Genomic DNA, 13,203 nt, shown 5'->3' with positions numbered 1-13,203 from the left:
CTGGCCCCCAGCCTGACTGTAATTAAAAAATTATTTGTGCTGTTTTGTTTACGGTCTGTCCCCTCTGCTTGATGTAGGCTCCACGGGCAGGAGTGGGGCCTCTACGTTCACTGCTGTGTCTCTGTCCCCACTGGGATCCCAGCAGGGAGAGAGAAGATGGTTGTTGGCCGGCTTTGATGCAATTCCCAGACGAAGAGATGTCTTTGTTGCTCTTTGCATTTCCTTCCAGGACCTTCCCCATTGTCATTAGCAATGATCTGTAATGTGCCAGCCAAATATTTCTCCTCCCACCTCCCTCTGCTCAGAAGGAACTGGGGAAGCTTTTTGTTTCTCATTAGCCTCATTCCTAAAGCTTGTTCCTCGTCTTTCCGTATTTTCATCGTCCTTTCCGAACCTTCTCTCAGACCAGGAAGCAACAAAATTTTACTTGGGGTTATGATTGGACATTTACTGAAATTTGTGGTGGGGTCGTATTACGCAGGGACTCAGGTGCATTTAACACCTTTTAAGGTTGGCGCTTTTCTTCTGATTATTAGGAGTGAGTCAGTTAAGGAAAACTTTGAGAATAAAACAAAGGGTCAGGAAGAGAACTGTAGCTATCATCTCAGATTTTTTTTATCCTAAAATAGGGCCCTCCTTGTATCTATCACTTTTGTTCTGTTGTTTGTTTGTTTTTTTCTCCATTTAACCTCACGTTTACATTTTGATCTAAGCCCTGAGAAATGGGAATAAAACCCAAAGGAACCCAGGTTTGGACAAGACCCACGGGGAGATATGCCTGGTCAGTAGCAGGCAGCAGGACCTGTCCCTCTAGAAACAGAGGAAGGGACATCATCAGGCCACCCTGAGACCTTGACTCTGCAGTGCTTTCCCCGCATGTGACTCATCCCCTGACGTTCTGCCTCTCTTGCCACTTCAGGATGGCTCTGCTCTTCCTCTGTCTCAGCTCCTCTTTCTCTGCCTCCTCAGGTCTCAGCTTCAAGGGCACCTTCTCAGATAGACCTTCCCTGACCGCCCCTCCCCCATTACACTGTCCACATCGGGGGCACCCGCCAGTTTCCTTCCTGACACTCATCACTAGCTGACGTTGTTTTTATTGGTGTAATTATTCGTCAAATGTTCACGTAGGCACTGCCTTTCCAGCATATTGTGATGTGTTCCGGTATGCTCCTTAAAAAAACAAAAACCTACAAATTTTGGCTTAAGTTTATTTATTTTGAGAGGGAACACACGTATGAGGGAGGGGCAGAGAGAGAGAGAGAGAGAGAGAGAATCCCAAGCAGGCTCCACACCAGCAGCATGGAGCCCTATGTGGGGCTCGAACTCATGAACCCTTGAGATTATGACCTGAGCCGAAACCAAGAGTCGGACGCTGAACCGACTGAGCCACCCAGCTGCCCCTAAAGTTTCTAGGTTTAATTGAGTGTACATGGGTCCTCTTGTACCAGATTGGCCATATTTGTTGACATTTGTTTTTGTCCATTTTCATTTTAAAATGGCAAGGCAAGGGTCCTGTTCATTTTGCCTTTCGTAGTGCCTGGCATGGCTTCAGAGAATTTGGTACACAGTCAACATGGTTACTTTTTTTTTTTTAATCCAGAAAAAAAAACCAATGTGTTCCTAAGATCGCTAGGATCTCATTAACATTTTCCTTTACTACCTTGTTTTATCTATTCATCCAGCAAGCGTTTATATCATGCCTATCCTGGGCTGGGCACTGCATACACTCGGGGCAGGTGTGGCTCCTCTCTCACTGATCTTGCAGTCTGGTTGGATACTAGACATTTGATGAATAATTACACCAATAAAAACAACGTCAGCTAGTGACGAGTGTCAGGAAGGAAACTGGCGGGTGCCCCCGATGCGGACAATGTAATGGAGGAGGGGCGGTCAGGGAAAGTCTATCCGAGAAGGTGCCCTTGAAGCCGAGACCTGAGGAGGCAGAGAAAGAGGAGCTGAGACAGAGGAGGAGCAGAGCCTCTGTGAGGGAGCAGCAGGTCTGAGTGCGCCGTTCAACAAAGCTAAGTCGGAATTGAGTCGCTCCGATCAGCGGCCTCTGTTGTCCCAAAACATGTTTTGAAAAATTTTCAAGGAATGCATTTAGCTCTACAAAAGGGTATTTCAGTTTGTTTTTTTCTGAGCAGGACTTTCTGAACGTACTGCCCATCCTGTTTTCACCGAGGCTTTTACTGATGCCTCTGCCAGGCAGCTGGGAAAGGTACCAGCAAGTGAGGCTTCGGACACTTTACTTGTTCAACAAATATGAACAAATAAACATGACCCCCTTCTCAGGTACAGATGTCACATTGGACCCTGGGACCAGGAAAGAGAGCTTGATTGACTGAGGAGTGGCCCGTTGGGGAGGGAGGGGGAAGGAGACTCTGAGGGAGGGTTTAGAAGGACCCTCAGCCACCAGCTGCCTCTGGACATTCCTCCCTAGGAACAGAAGTCACCCCCTTATGAGTGATTCGGGAACAACAAAAGGAAAATAGCAGTTGAAATTTCTTTGGGCTGTTAGTATTTGTTTCCGAAAAGCATTTTGTCCTAGCATAGGTCAGAGTTCTTTCCTTCATTCAGCAAAGAGTGGGAGCCCTCTGTGTGCCCAGTGTTGTACCAGGGGAAGACCAGCTATCAACAAATAGCTACGACATGAAGGATGCTAGAAGGCTTATAATCCCTACAGAGGACATGACAGGAGAGGAGGGGGTAATGGGGAATTGGGAGGAATCACTTAGGGGGTGGAGACAGGTGGTCCAATGGTTAAAGACAGTGATCAGGAAAGGGTTTACTGAGTGACATTTGAGCAGAGACTTGGGAGACAGTGAGCCATGTGGTTTTGTGCGAAAGAACATTCCAGGTGGCGGCAGCAGCCGATGCTGAGGTCTGGGGAACACGCCCGGGATATCTGACGAGCACAAGGATCCCCGGATGGCGTGGTGGATAAGCAGAGGCAGCGAGGGGCAGAGTATGTAGGAGAGCAGGTGGAGGGCAGAGGAGAAGCCGGGACGTGTGGGGCCTTGTGGGCTTTCCCTCTGGTCGGAAAGGAAGACATGGGAGGCTTTGAACGGAGCGTGGAGAATGGACCGTGGGAATGAGGGTGGGAGGACACAGTTGCCGTAACTCAGGCAGGAGAGGACGGTGGCCTGGACTCAGGCGGGGGTGGTAGGAGAGGCCGGCTTTTGGGGGTATATTGAAGGCAGAGCTGCTGTGGGGTGTGTGGAAAGAGAACAAGGACTCCAAGACTCTTGGCCTGAGCTTCCGAAAGCATGGAAGATTCTTTGGAGCGGGCAGGGGGAGATCAGGAGTGCATTATGGACATGTTCAGTTTAGGTCCGTAGCACACGTGGGTGGATGCGTCAAGGCGGTCAGGTATGTGAGTGAGTCAGGGAGAGGCCTAGATGAGACACATTGGGGGCCATCTGTGTATGCATGGGGTCGACATCCACAAGCTTGTGGGGTGACAGTATGTTGGGCTGGACCTCCAGTGCCAAGGGCCCAGGGGGATGTGAGGAGCCAGAGGAAAGTGGCCAGCGAGCTGGGTGGCAGCCAAGTCTGATGGCGACCTGCTTTCTGGATCCCTGTGCAGGTGCGACAACGTGCGTGTATTTAAGCTGGGCCTCTTCTCCGGCCTCTGGTGGACCCTTGCGCTCTTCTGCTGGATCAGTGACCGAGCCTTCTGTGAGCTGTTGTCGTCCTTCCACTTCCCCTACCTGCACTGCGTGTGGTAAGCCCCAGCGACCCCACGGGGATCTGTGCTTGTTGTCAGGCATCATTCTCCCTGCAGGGTGCGCAGGTGTGTGAGGGGACAGCACAGGCTGAGCGCCTTTCTCCTCAGAGACCGTCAGGAAAGTGTGCTCAAAGGCGGAAGGGGCTCCAGGGAGCAGGCTTCGCCAGAACTAAAAGACCTAATTGTGCGTGTTTCAAGTCTGCGGTCTCTTACCTTTAGCTCCATTACTAAAGCATAAAGGAGCTTGAAAACCGAATCTGTAACCTGAGCTGTAGCTAGATCTCTAGGGAGGGGGGTGGGGGTGGGGGGTAAGGCTTGGGACAGATAGGATGTGGGGCCTGGGATGCCCAGGTGACAGCATCACAGGTCATCTAGGGACAGTCTCAGCCACTCCCTTTCCAGACAGATACGGATGCCCAGAAGGGGAAAGCGAACTAATGCTTCACCTGGGCGTTCAGTCATAGGGAGTTGGAGCATCTATGCATTGGAATGCTCAGGTTACACGGTGAAGTTTGAAAATAAAAAGCAGCACGTGGTTTACTGAGCAACACTCAACAGTTTCCACTCAGGAAGCTGAGGGAGGAAGTCAGAGCCGTTTCTTCCCGGGAACTGCTTTAGCGACAAACCCAGAGTCCCGTTTCCCTCCACCCGCCACGACTTCTGATTGCAAGAGATAACAAGGACCAAGAGACATCTGCTTTAGGACGGCCCTTGTCAATTGAGAGCACCCAGGGAGAATTCTAGTGGTGAGGAGTTGGAAAAACTCTATCAGATCCAAGATTCAGAACAAGCTTGACTTCTGTCAGGCGATGCCTAGGACTCTGGTTTGGGAGAACTCGTATGAATTCCTTTGAACATGAGAATTTGTAATATATCTAGCAGGAGACACAATCTGCTCTCAGTGGAAGGCTTGGGGACTCCCAGGACTGTTTGCAGAAGACAAAGTAAAACCGCACAAACTGGAGATTCTAGTCTGAGGGTCCTTTGCCTGATATTTTTTAGGTTCAACCTCGACTTACAGTGTATAGATTCACTAGTATGAGTTTGTTGAGTTATAATGGAGATAATAAAATGCAGATTTTTTAAATGTTTATTTTTGAAAGAGATCAAGGGAGGGGGGAAGGGCAGAGAGAGACAGAGACAGAAACAGAGCTCAAGAGGGGTGGGGCAGAGAAAGAGAGACAGAGACAGAGAGACAGAGTGAGAGCAGGGGAGGGGCAGAGAGAGAGGGAGGCACAGATACTGAAGCATGGTCCAGGCTGCAAGCTGTCAGCACAGAGCCTGATGTGGGGCTCGAACTCACAAACTTTGAGATCATGACCTGAGCTGAAGTCGGATGCTTAACTGACTGAGCCACCCAGGTGCCCCTAAAATGTAGATTTTAAGTGTATGATTTGATGAGTTTTGATAAATGTGTACACGTGTGTAAAGATGACCTCATTCAAGATGTAGTACATTTTTATTAATCCAATTTTAACAGTTTAAGCAAAATTTAAAAATTAGACTGTAATAACTTTGGCTCAAACTTAATTTGTTTCTAAGTGTTGTGTACTTCCTGCCTTGTTTTTCAAAGGTGAAAAACATCTTTTTGTACCAGTTGGGGCGTTTTAAGAACAAATTTATTTTATTTTTTTTTTCAACGTTTTTTATTTATTTTTGGGACAGAGAGAGACAGCATGAACGGGGGAGGGGCAGAGAGAGAGGGAGACACAGAATCGGAAACAGGCTCCAGGCTCCGAGCCATCAGCCCAGAGCCTGATGTGGGGCTCGAACTCACGGACCGTGAGATCGTGACCTGGCTGAAGTCGGATGCTTAACCGACTGCGCCACCCAGGCGCCCCTTTAAGAACAAATTTAAACCGAAGTATAGAGAGAGGCTCTCATAATTCTGTCTGCCAACGAGTGATAACCATTGTTCTCAACCTGAGGTTTATTCTTCTGGATTTTCAGATTTGTTTAAGTAATTTCTGCACAATGGGACTCTAAACTCACGACCCCGAGAATCAAGGGTCACACGTGCTACGGACTGAGCCAGCCAAGTGCCCTTTCTTCCAGATTTTTGTCTGTTTCTCTAATTCTACCTTTACTTATTTAAAAAAATGTTATAAGTTTATGTATTTATTTTGAGGTGGGGGTGGGGAGGCTCAGGGAGGGCAGATAGAGAGGGAGAGAGAGTCCCAAGCAGGCTCTGCATTGTCAGCACAGAGCCCAACGTAGGGCTAGAACCCACGAACTGCGAGATCATGACTTGAGCCGTAATAGAGTCAGACACTTGACTGAACCACTCAGGCTCCCCTCTAAGTCTGCTTTTATTTTTTTTATTATTATTATTTTTTTCAACGTTTATTTATTTTTGGGACAGAGAGAGACAGAGCATGAACGGGGGAGGGGCAGAGAGAGAGGGAGACACAGAATCGGAAACAGGCTCCAGGCTCTGAGCCATTAGCCCAGAGCCTGACGCGGGGCTCGAACTCCCGGACCGCGAGATCGTGACCTGGCTGAAGTCGGACGCTTAACCGACTGCGCCACCCAGGCGCCCCTAATTCTGCTTTTAAAGAACAATTCTATACATGATGCAAATGATTTTTTTTTTTAAGAGGATACTAGATATATTTACATCGATATATCTAGATATCTATCTAGATATCTATGTATCTAGATATATGTCCAAATTCAGGGAGATTATCTAGATCCAGGGAGATATTAATGAACACTTTTTAAAAGTCTGTAAGATAATGCCTTTTACCCATACTGTCCTATATACTAGATATTATTAACTCTTGAATCTTAACCTGATTAAAAATATTTTTATTTTCATGTCTTTGTAAGAAAAATGGCCTTCTTATTGAAGATCTTTTCCAACATAAGCTTACTCTTTGTATTTCTTCTCTTGAAAGGAGCCTTTTTGTTGGTCTTTTCTGCAGAGTATTTCTATTTTTAAAAATTTTTATCTAGCACCTAGTGCCTGGCACAGAGTAGGAGGCAGTCATTACTGTCCCATAACTAGGTGTGTGTGTCATGCAAATTTGCATCATTTTCAGGAGTATGGAGGGTACTACATTGAGCCCTCCTGGGGGCAACATCCAGCATCAGTAATTATCCGCCTGAGGCCAATCTCGGCCTTGCTGTCTTCATCCACTGCCCACTCCCACACTGATGGTTTTAAAGGGCATCCTGTGAAATGATTACTTTTTGAGAGTTCTTTGGAATATAGGGATTTTAACTCTTTGGTCATGTGAGTACAAATCCCCCCCCCCCCCCCCCCCTTTCCATTTGTCTTTGAGTATATAATGATATTTTGGAGCCATGTTGATTTTAAACAGTCATGTTCCAACACCTGTCAGTCTTTTCCTGTAGGGTTTCTGGGCTTTGTGTCATTATCAGAAAGGCCTCAGCCACCGAAGTTTATAAAAACACTTTCTTTGATTATATTTAAAAAATAGATTTAAAAGCTTTCATTCATCTAGAATTAGATTTCAGTCTAAGAGCAGGAAGGATTACATGCTTTTAATTTTTTTTTTTTTTTTTTACATTTTTATTTTTAAGAGACAGAGACAGAGCACAAGCGGGGGAGGGACAGAGAGAGGAGACCCAGAATCCGATGCAGACTCCAGGCTCTGAGCTGTCAGCACTGAGTCTGACACAGGGGTCGAACTCACAAACCGTGAGATCACGACCCGAGCCGAAGTCGGACGCTCAACTGACTGAGCCACCCAGGCGCCCCAGGATTACATGCTTTTAAATGGTCCCTTGCTTGATAAAGATTCATGTTAAAACTTTTTACAGGCACAGTAAAAAAGTTTCCCTGCTAAACTGTACACAAGCAGTTTAATCAGTATAAAATGATTCCTAATAAAGAGCATTAACTATGTGTAAGTGACCTTGGAGTAAGAAGGTGGGATCCAATCAGACGTGCTCAGTTCCCTCCATCTTCCTAGCACTGGTTTTAAATCTTTGGGTGTCAGATGAGTGTCAAAGGCATTTGCATGTTTGCTCCTATTAGAACTTTCTGAAACAGGCCCTGTTTGCTCCAGATTTATCACTCTCCTGCTCTTCTGGAGATTATTGGTCACCTTCACCCCTTCCTAATTGAAAAAGGCACTGGGCTGTCATTACAGCCAGGAGTGGTGGGCTGGCCCAGCGGGAGGGGCAGGCTAGCGTGAAGGTGGCCATCTTTGCCTGTGTCAGGTGCTCACTCCCTGTGTCCTTCTCACAGGCACATCCTCATCTGCCTCGCTGCCTACCTGGGCTGTGTATGCTTTGCCTACTTTGATGCAGCCTCCGAGATCCCTGAGCAGGGCCCCGTCATCAAGTTCTGGCCCAGCGAGAAGTGGGCCTTCATCGGCGTGCCTTACGTGTCCCTCCTGTGTGCCAGCAAGAAATCACCAGTCAAGATCACGTGATGGCATGGCCGTGGTGGCTTGGCTTCTCTGCTTATTTTCCCTGATGCACGGACTCCCTTTGCCAGCAAAGACCGCCGGGGGCTTGCAGAGTCCGGGGTAGGGCCTGTCTTTTAAAAGTTCTGTTCCCTTGGGCTCAACTAACGTGTCTGTGGCCCGCCAGGACTCTACCATGCAGGGGGAGGAAGGTCTTCCCCTTTCCCAAAGATGGAAAGTGGAGGGCTGAGGGGCACCAGGTGGAACTTCTCAGCCTCTTCCAGATGCAGTAGTTTGTTGGGCTGTATCCTTTCTGGCAATGGCAGAGCAGTCCCTCGGGGAGCCCATTTCCCAGTGGGAGATGGGTCCAGACTCGACCATTCCCATGTGCTCTCCGTGTCAACTCTCCTGCTGACCGACAGGCCCTGTGACAGACTCAGACCTCGGTCTGATGGAAGATCCCAGGGATTTTCACTTGAGGAAACTGTCCTAAAACAAGACCAAGCCAATGAAATCCACACAGGGCTAATGGCTAAGGAGGCATCCATGTAGAGCTCTCCGTAACCAGGTTTTACATGCACTTGTGAATCTTTTCTCTACTACCTCTGCTGAGAGATGGGGATTTGACTTCAGAGGAGGGCGAAGCAGACGAGAAAAACCCTCTGTGCCAAAAGCTACACTCTGCTTTAAGCCATTCTTGAAGATGAGCACAATTTTTAGATGTGGACATTGTTGGCCCCCTCCCCAAACCAACGGTCACACACACACACACACACACACACACACACAGGATAGTTGTGGTGTGAGCAGGTCTGCACACAGACCCCGGCTCCTCAGTGCCGAGCTCCGCAAGGTCAGGCCTCATGACAGTCACGGTGGGAGTCCTACCTGGTTCAACGTCTGGAGCAGACATGAAGGTCTGGAAACTTGTGCTGATTAGAAGCCTTCTGGATGCTCTTCCACTTGGAAGTTATCCCCCAAAATGTCACCTCTTCTTTCTGCAAGATTTCCTGCGGGAATCATACTCCATATTCTCCCAGTACAAGGTGCTTCCTGTGGTTTCTCCAAGGATTTGATAGCTGCTCTTCTCTAGAACTGTGGCTCTTTGGGTCGTGGGTGCAGCAGGCAATGCTGTTGGCCTTCTCAGTTTTTCCTCACCTGAAGGGACACTAGCCAAAACTAATCTCTTCGTTGGGCCGAATGAAGACTCTAAAACGGTCATCAAGGTGTGAGGGGGAATGCATGACCTCAGGGATACTCACTTTAACTGACATCTCCTGCTTTGCAACATTCCATCATGAAAGAGGGCAGGACAGACATGTCCTTGTGTGGATGGGAGTCCTGTCGCTAAGGATCTAATAAGAATTGGGCAGGACCAGCGCGTGGCAGGTCTAGGAACTTTGGCTCCACTTAGAATTTGCACAGGATCGAAGGTGAAAAGTCCAATAAGGAACTGAACTGAGAGTTTAAAAATGAAGGACTGTATTCTGCTTCTGTGGTTTTCAAGTTATTTTCAGCAGAACCCTATCTGCAATAAGAAATCATCAAGGAACCCAAATGTGTGATAGATGGTGCATTCTAGTAGTTTAAGTTTAAGGGTAAACTTCTACATTTCCCTTAATATCATGCAGCAAAAAATGCAAGTTAAATTGGTGGTTTCCATGGTAAAAAATTTGGGATTGAATGAGTGTACCCTGTTTATTATAGCTTAAAAATATACTTTAAAAATGGTATTTAAGTATTTGTGGGGCTTCTAGTGCACTTCTGAGACCTAGGTGGTTCATGAACTACCTAGAGTTTTGTTTTGTTTTTAAAATTTTTAATGTTTATTTTTGAGAGAAAGAGACAGAGCACAAATGGGGGAGGGGCAGAGAAAGAGGGAGACACAGACTCCGAAGGAAAATCTGAGCTGTCAGCACAGAGCCCAACGTGGGGCTTGAACCCACAAACTGTGAGATCATGACCTGAACTGGAGTCAGATGCTTAACCAACTGAGCCACCCAGGCGCCCTGGAACCACCTAGAGTTTTAAAACTGCTGTTCAGTCTTTTGGGTTTAAAGTCTAGAATTTTTTCAAAAGGAATTAGACTGTCCTCACTTCAGATGGACTTCCCAGGTTTGGATTCTGGTGTCATTCATTCTGGAGTATAAAAATGCTCCGAAGTAGGGGGAAGCTTTGATTTACTTTAAGTCCAGCTGTCTTTGTGGAAGCATACATGAGGAGAAGGGACCGTGGGAAGTGTTTGTGCTCTATGGGAGGTTTAATTTCCATCTCAAGGGCTCCTCAGTGATGAGAGCATTGTTCCAGCAGTTAAGGAGGGTGTGGGTCTCTTGATCAGGTAAAGGGGTAGAAGGTGGTGTTCCCCAGGGACCTAACTCCCAACTCTTTGACCTTACTCTTCTGGAAATTTCTTAGTGTCCTTTGGAAATAGAGATAAGCTGGGACTGCTGGAAATGAGGAAATAAGTGCCCTGACAGGGCTGTTGCCATCTACCTTCTACAAGAAGAATGGCTTAGTTAAGATGTCAGAAGGAATGCTTTTGTTGTAAAAAAAAAACAAAACAAAACAAAAACAAAAACAAAAAGCAAAACAAAACAAAAAACAAACCAGAAGGCCCTTCTAGAGATTGGTTTTGATGAGCTAAGGGCTGATAACAGGTATGGAATGGGGTATATTTTAGGAGGACAAAAACATAACTTCTCCTTTTGAACAAAAATCGCTATGGCTTGTTAGTGTGAAGATGGTAAATCAAGAAAGTAGGAGTTTAAAGATTTTATTTGAAGTTAGGTTTATGGCATCATTCATGTTTATATTTACGATGCTTTTATAGCACTCCAGGCTCTTGTAGAGAATTAGAAAGCTGCAGGAAAGTTGAAGAGAAAAAAGTAGTCTGCATTTCTATTGTCCAAGGACAATCACTATTAATATTTTGGCATTTTGGTGTATTTCCTCATCTTTTTTTCTTCTCCAAATAGAGTTGTAAATAGAGGTCTTTTAGCATGCACAGTTCATCTGGTAGCTCGAATGGAATATAAATGTCAGTTGTGTATTTTCCGCGAAGAGCAGCTTTTGGAATACACTTGAGTTAGCTCTGCACTTGAGAGCTCATCACTGGATTCTGACTTACTGCTGAGTCTTTTTACATTGAGCCGGACATGAATAGGTCCTGAGAAATATGAACCGAAGTCTACTTTTTGTTAGGCCTCTGCACTTGGGTTGACAAACTACAGAAAATAGCTATTTGATAGATGGCTCTGCAGGTTGTGAGGTTTTCAGATTTTAAAAAAGTGAATAGCTTATTGATGTGCAATCAAGAATCTTTGTTTTTTTCCCCCCTGATAACGCAGGGAAGTGGAAAGTTGACATTCAGGAATTAGGTCATGGCTGTTACTCACCGTGGCAGTCAGATACTTGTTCTGCTTAGATAGAATTTGCCTGATGGAACTGGATCTAGGATATTAAACATTAGTATCCTAGTTATCAAGGAATCACTTAAGTCAGCGATTCTTATTTTTTTAGTGTTTGGTTGAATGCAGACTTTTAAGAAAGCTTTTCTCCTTTTGATGATTAGGATTATACTATTAGCATGTCAGTGAATATATTTAAGGTGTGTGGGAGAAGAGATACCTGAATCTGTTCGGTAACAGGCTACTTGTGGGGGAAATCTGCCTGTCCCTCTGATTAGTGCCTGCTACGTTCATTATGGATCAGAGATGTTCTGTTGGGGGACCTAAGCTCAATGGTCATCAAGCACAGACTTTCTAAAAATACCGTAACTTGTTCTGTTTATTGGCTTTCTCAGGTGTGTAAAAACTAGTCACCAGTTCCTCATGCTTACGTGAGCCAGGGCCATGTTGGGGGCTCTGAGAGTGGGGTAGAGTCTTCCTTGGCTCTTTATCCCATGGGGCTGGCATGAGACCATCTCTGAGGGACAGGTGAGGGCTGAAGCTTGCCCAACCGGAGCCCCTCTCATAGCTCCTTTCCCCCAGATGAGCTTGGAACCTTTCATTGCCAGCTCTTGGCCGGGGTGCTCCCATTCCAGCTGGCCAAAGAGAATGCTCAGGCCAGGTTGGGGTGCTTAATGGATTTTACATACTCCTACAGGCAAAAAAAAAAAAAGCCTCTAAAGGACTGATTGTTTAAATTGTTTCTTTCCGTGTATGTTAAACAGGTTTAAGACTATTTTATAATCACAGTATGTAAGCAGAGCATATATAGTATTTTTAGACCTATTCCTTGTTTTATACTTTAGATAGGTTGTGCCGTCTTAGGGTGGTGTGCCCAGTGGCTGTGGGAGCAGTTAATGTCCATTGTTTGGGAGCGTTTTAAGGCCTTTTGAAATGGAGCTTTTGCACTTTATACTATTTTTGGGAACTATGAGTTGTATTTCAATATTAAAGCCATAAGTGGCATTTTCTGTGAATGAAAATATGTTTATGTTTGTGTTTGTTTCCAAAATGATTTCTGAAATATCTGAAAGGGAAAAATGCATCTAATGGATTGGAGAGCAAAGCACATTTTCCTGAATTAGTTTGAGTGAATTTGGGTAGCCTTGCTATTCAACATACTTAGGATTAGCGTAGTTGTTTCTTCTCAGAGCTGTGAAATTAACACACCAAAGTATTTCCAGTACAAAGTGCCTAAAAACAGATTATTTTTATTAGAAGGTCTAGCATTAAGTCATGGATGTAAAAGCTCAAATATAGAAAACTACTCTATGCTGGATTTTCCCCAGTCATTGGAAGGAGGATCATATAACATTTCAAAATAGTAAATGACTTTATTTAGCAGGAAAGTTCCTATGTATTTTGATGTTTATTTTTGAGAGAGAGAGACACGGAGAGAGCATGAGTGGGGGGAGGGGCAGAGAGCAAGGGAGGCACAGAACTCGAAGGAGGCTCCAGGCTGTGAGCTGTCAGCAAGGAGCCTGACACGGAGCTCGAACCCACGGAACTGTGAAATCAAGGCTTGAGCCCAAGTCGGATGCTCAACCGACTGGGCCACCCAAGTGCCCCCGGAAAGTTCTAGGTGTACCTATTTTGCTTAATTTTCTATGATTAAAAAAAAAATTGTTATTAAAGACTTCATAGGCCATGATAT

At 45.8% G+C, this 13,203-nt stretch overlaps 1 protein-coding gene across 2 annotated transcripts in view; it reads left to right on the top strand.

The window, feature by feature from the left end:
- Positions 1-12,532, top strand: part of ACER2 (alkaline ceramidase 2) — a 38,431-nt gene extending 25,899 nt beyond the window's left edge. For both annotated transcript variants that reach the window (XM_047829985.1, XM_047829984.1), the window contains 2 exons: positions 3,587-3,724; positions 7,944-12,532. In XM_047829985.1, coding sequence (XP_047685941.1) covers positions 3,587-3,724; positions 7,944-8,130 — 325 coding nt within the window. In that variant the 3' untranslated portion in view covers positions 8,131-12,532. The remainder of the gene's footprint in view (positions 1-3,586; positions 3,725-7,943) is intronic.
- Positions 12,533-13,203: the final 671 nt, after the last annotated feature.

Source organism: Prionailurus viverrinus, chromosome D4 (assembly GCF_022837055.1).
Source record: "Prionailurus viverrinus isolate Anna chromosome D4, UM_Priviv_1.0, whole genome shotgun sequence".
Taxonomy (NCBI): domain Eukaryota; kingdom Metazoa; phylum Chordata; class Mammalia; order Carnivora; family Felidae; genus Prionailurus; species Prionailurus viverrinus.
This window is presented reverse-complemented; position numbering and strand designations above follow the sequence as displayed.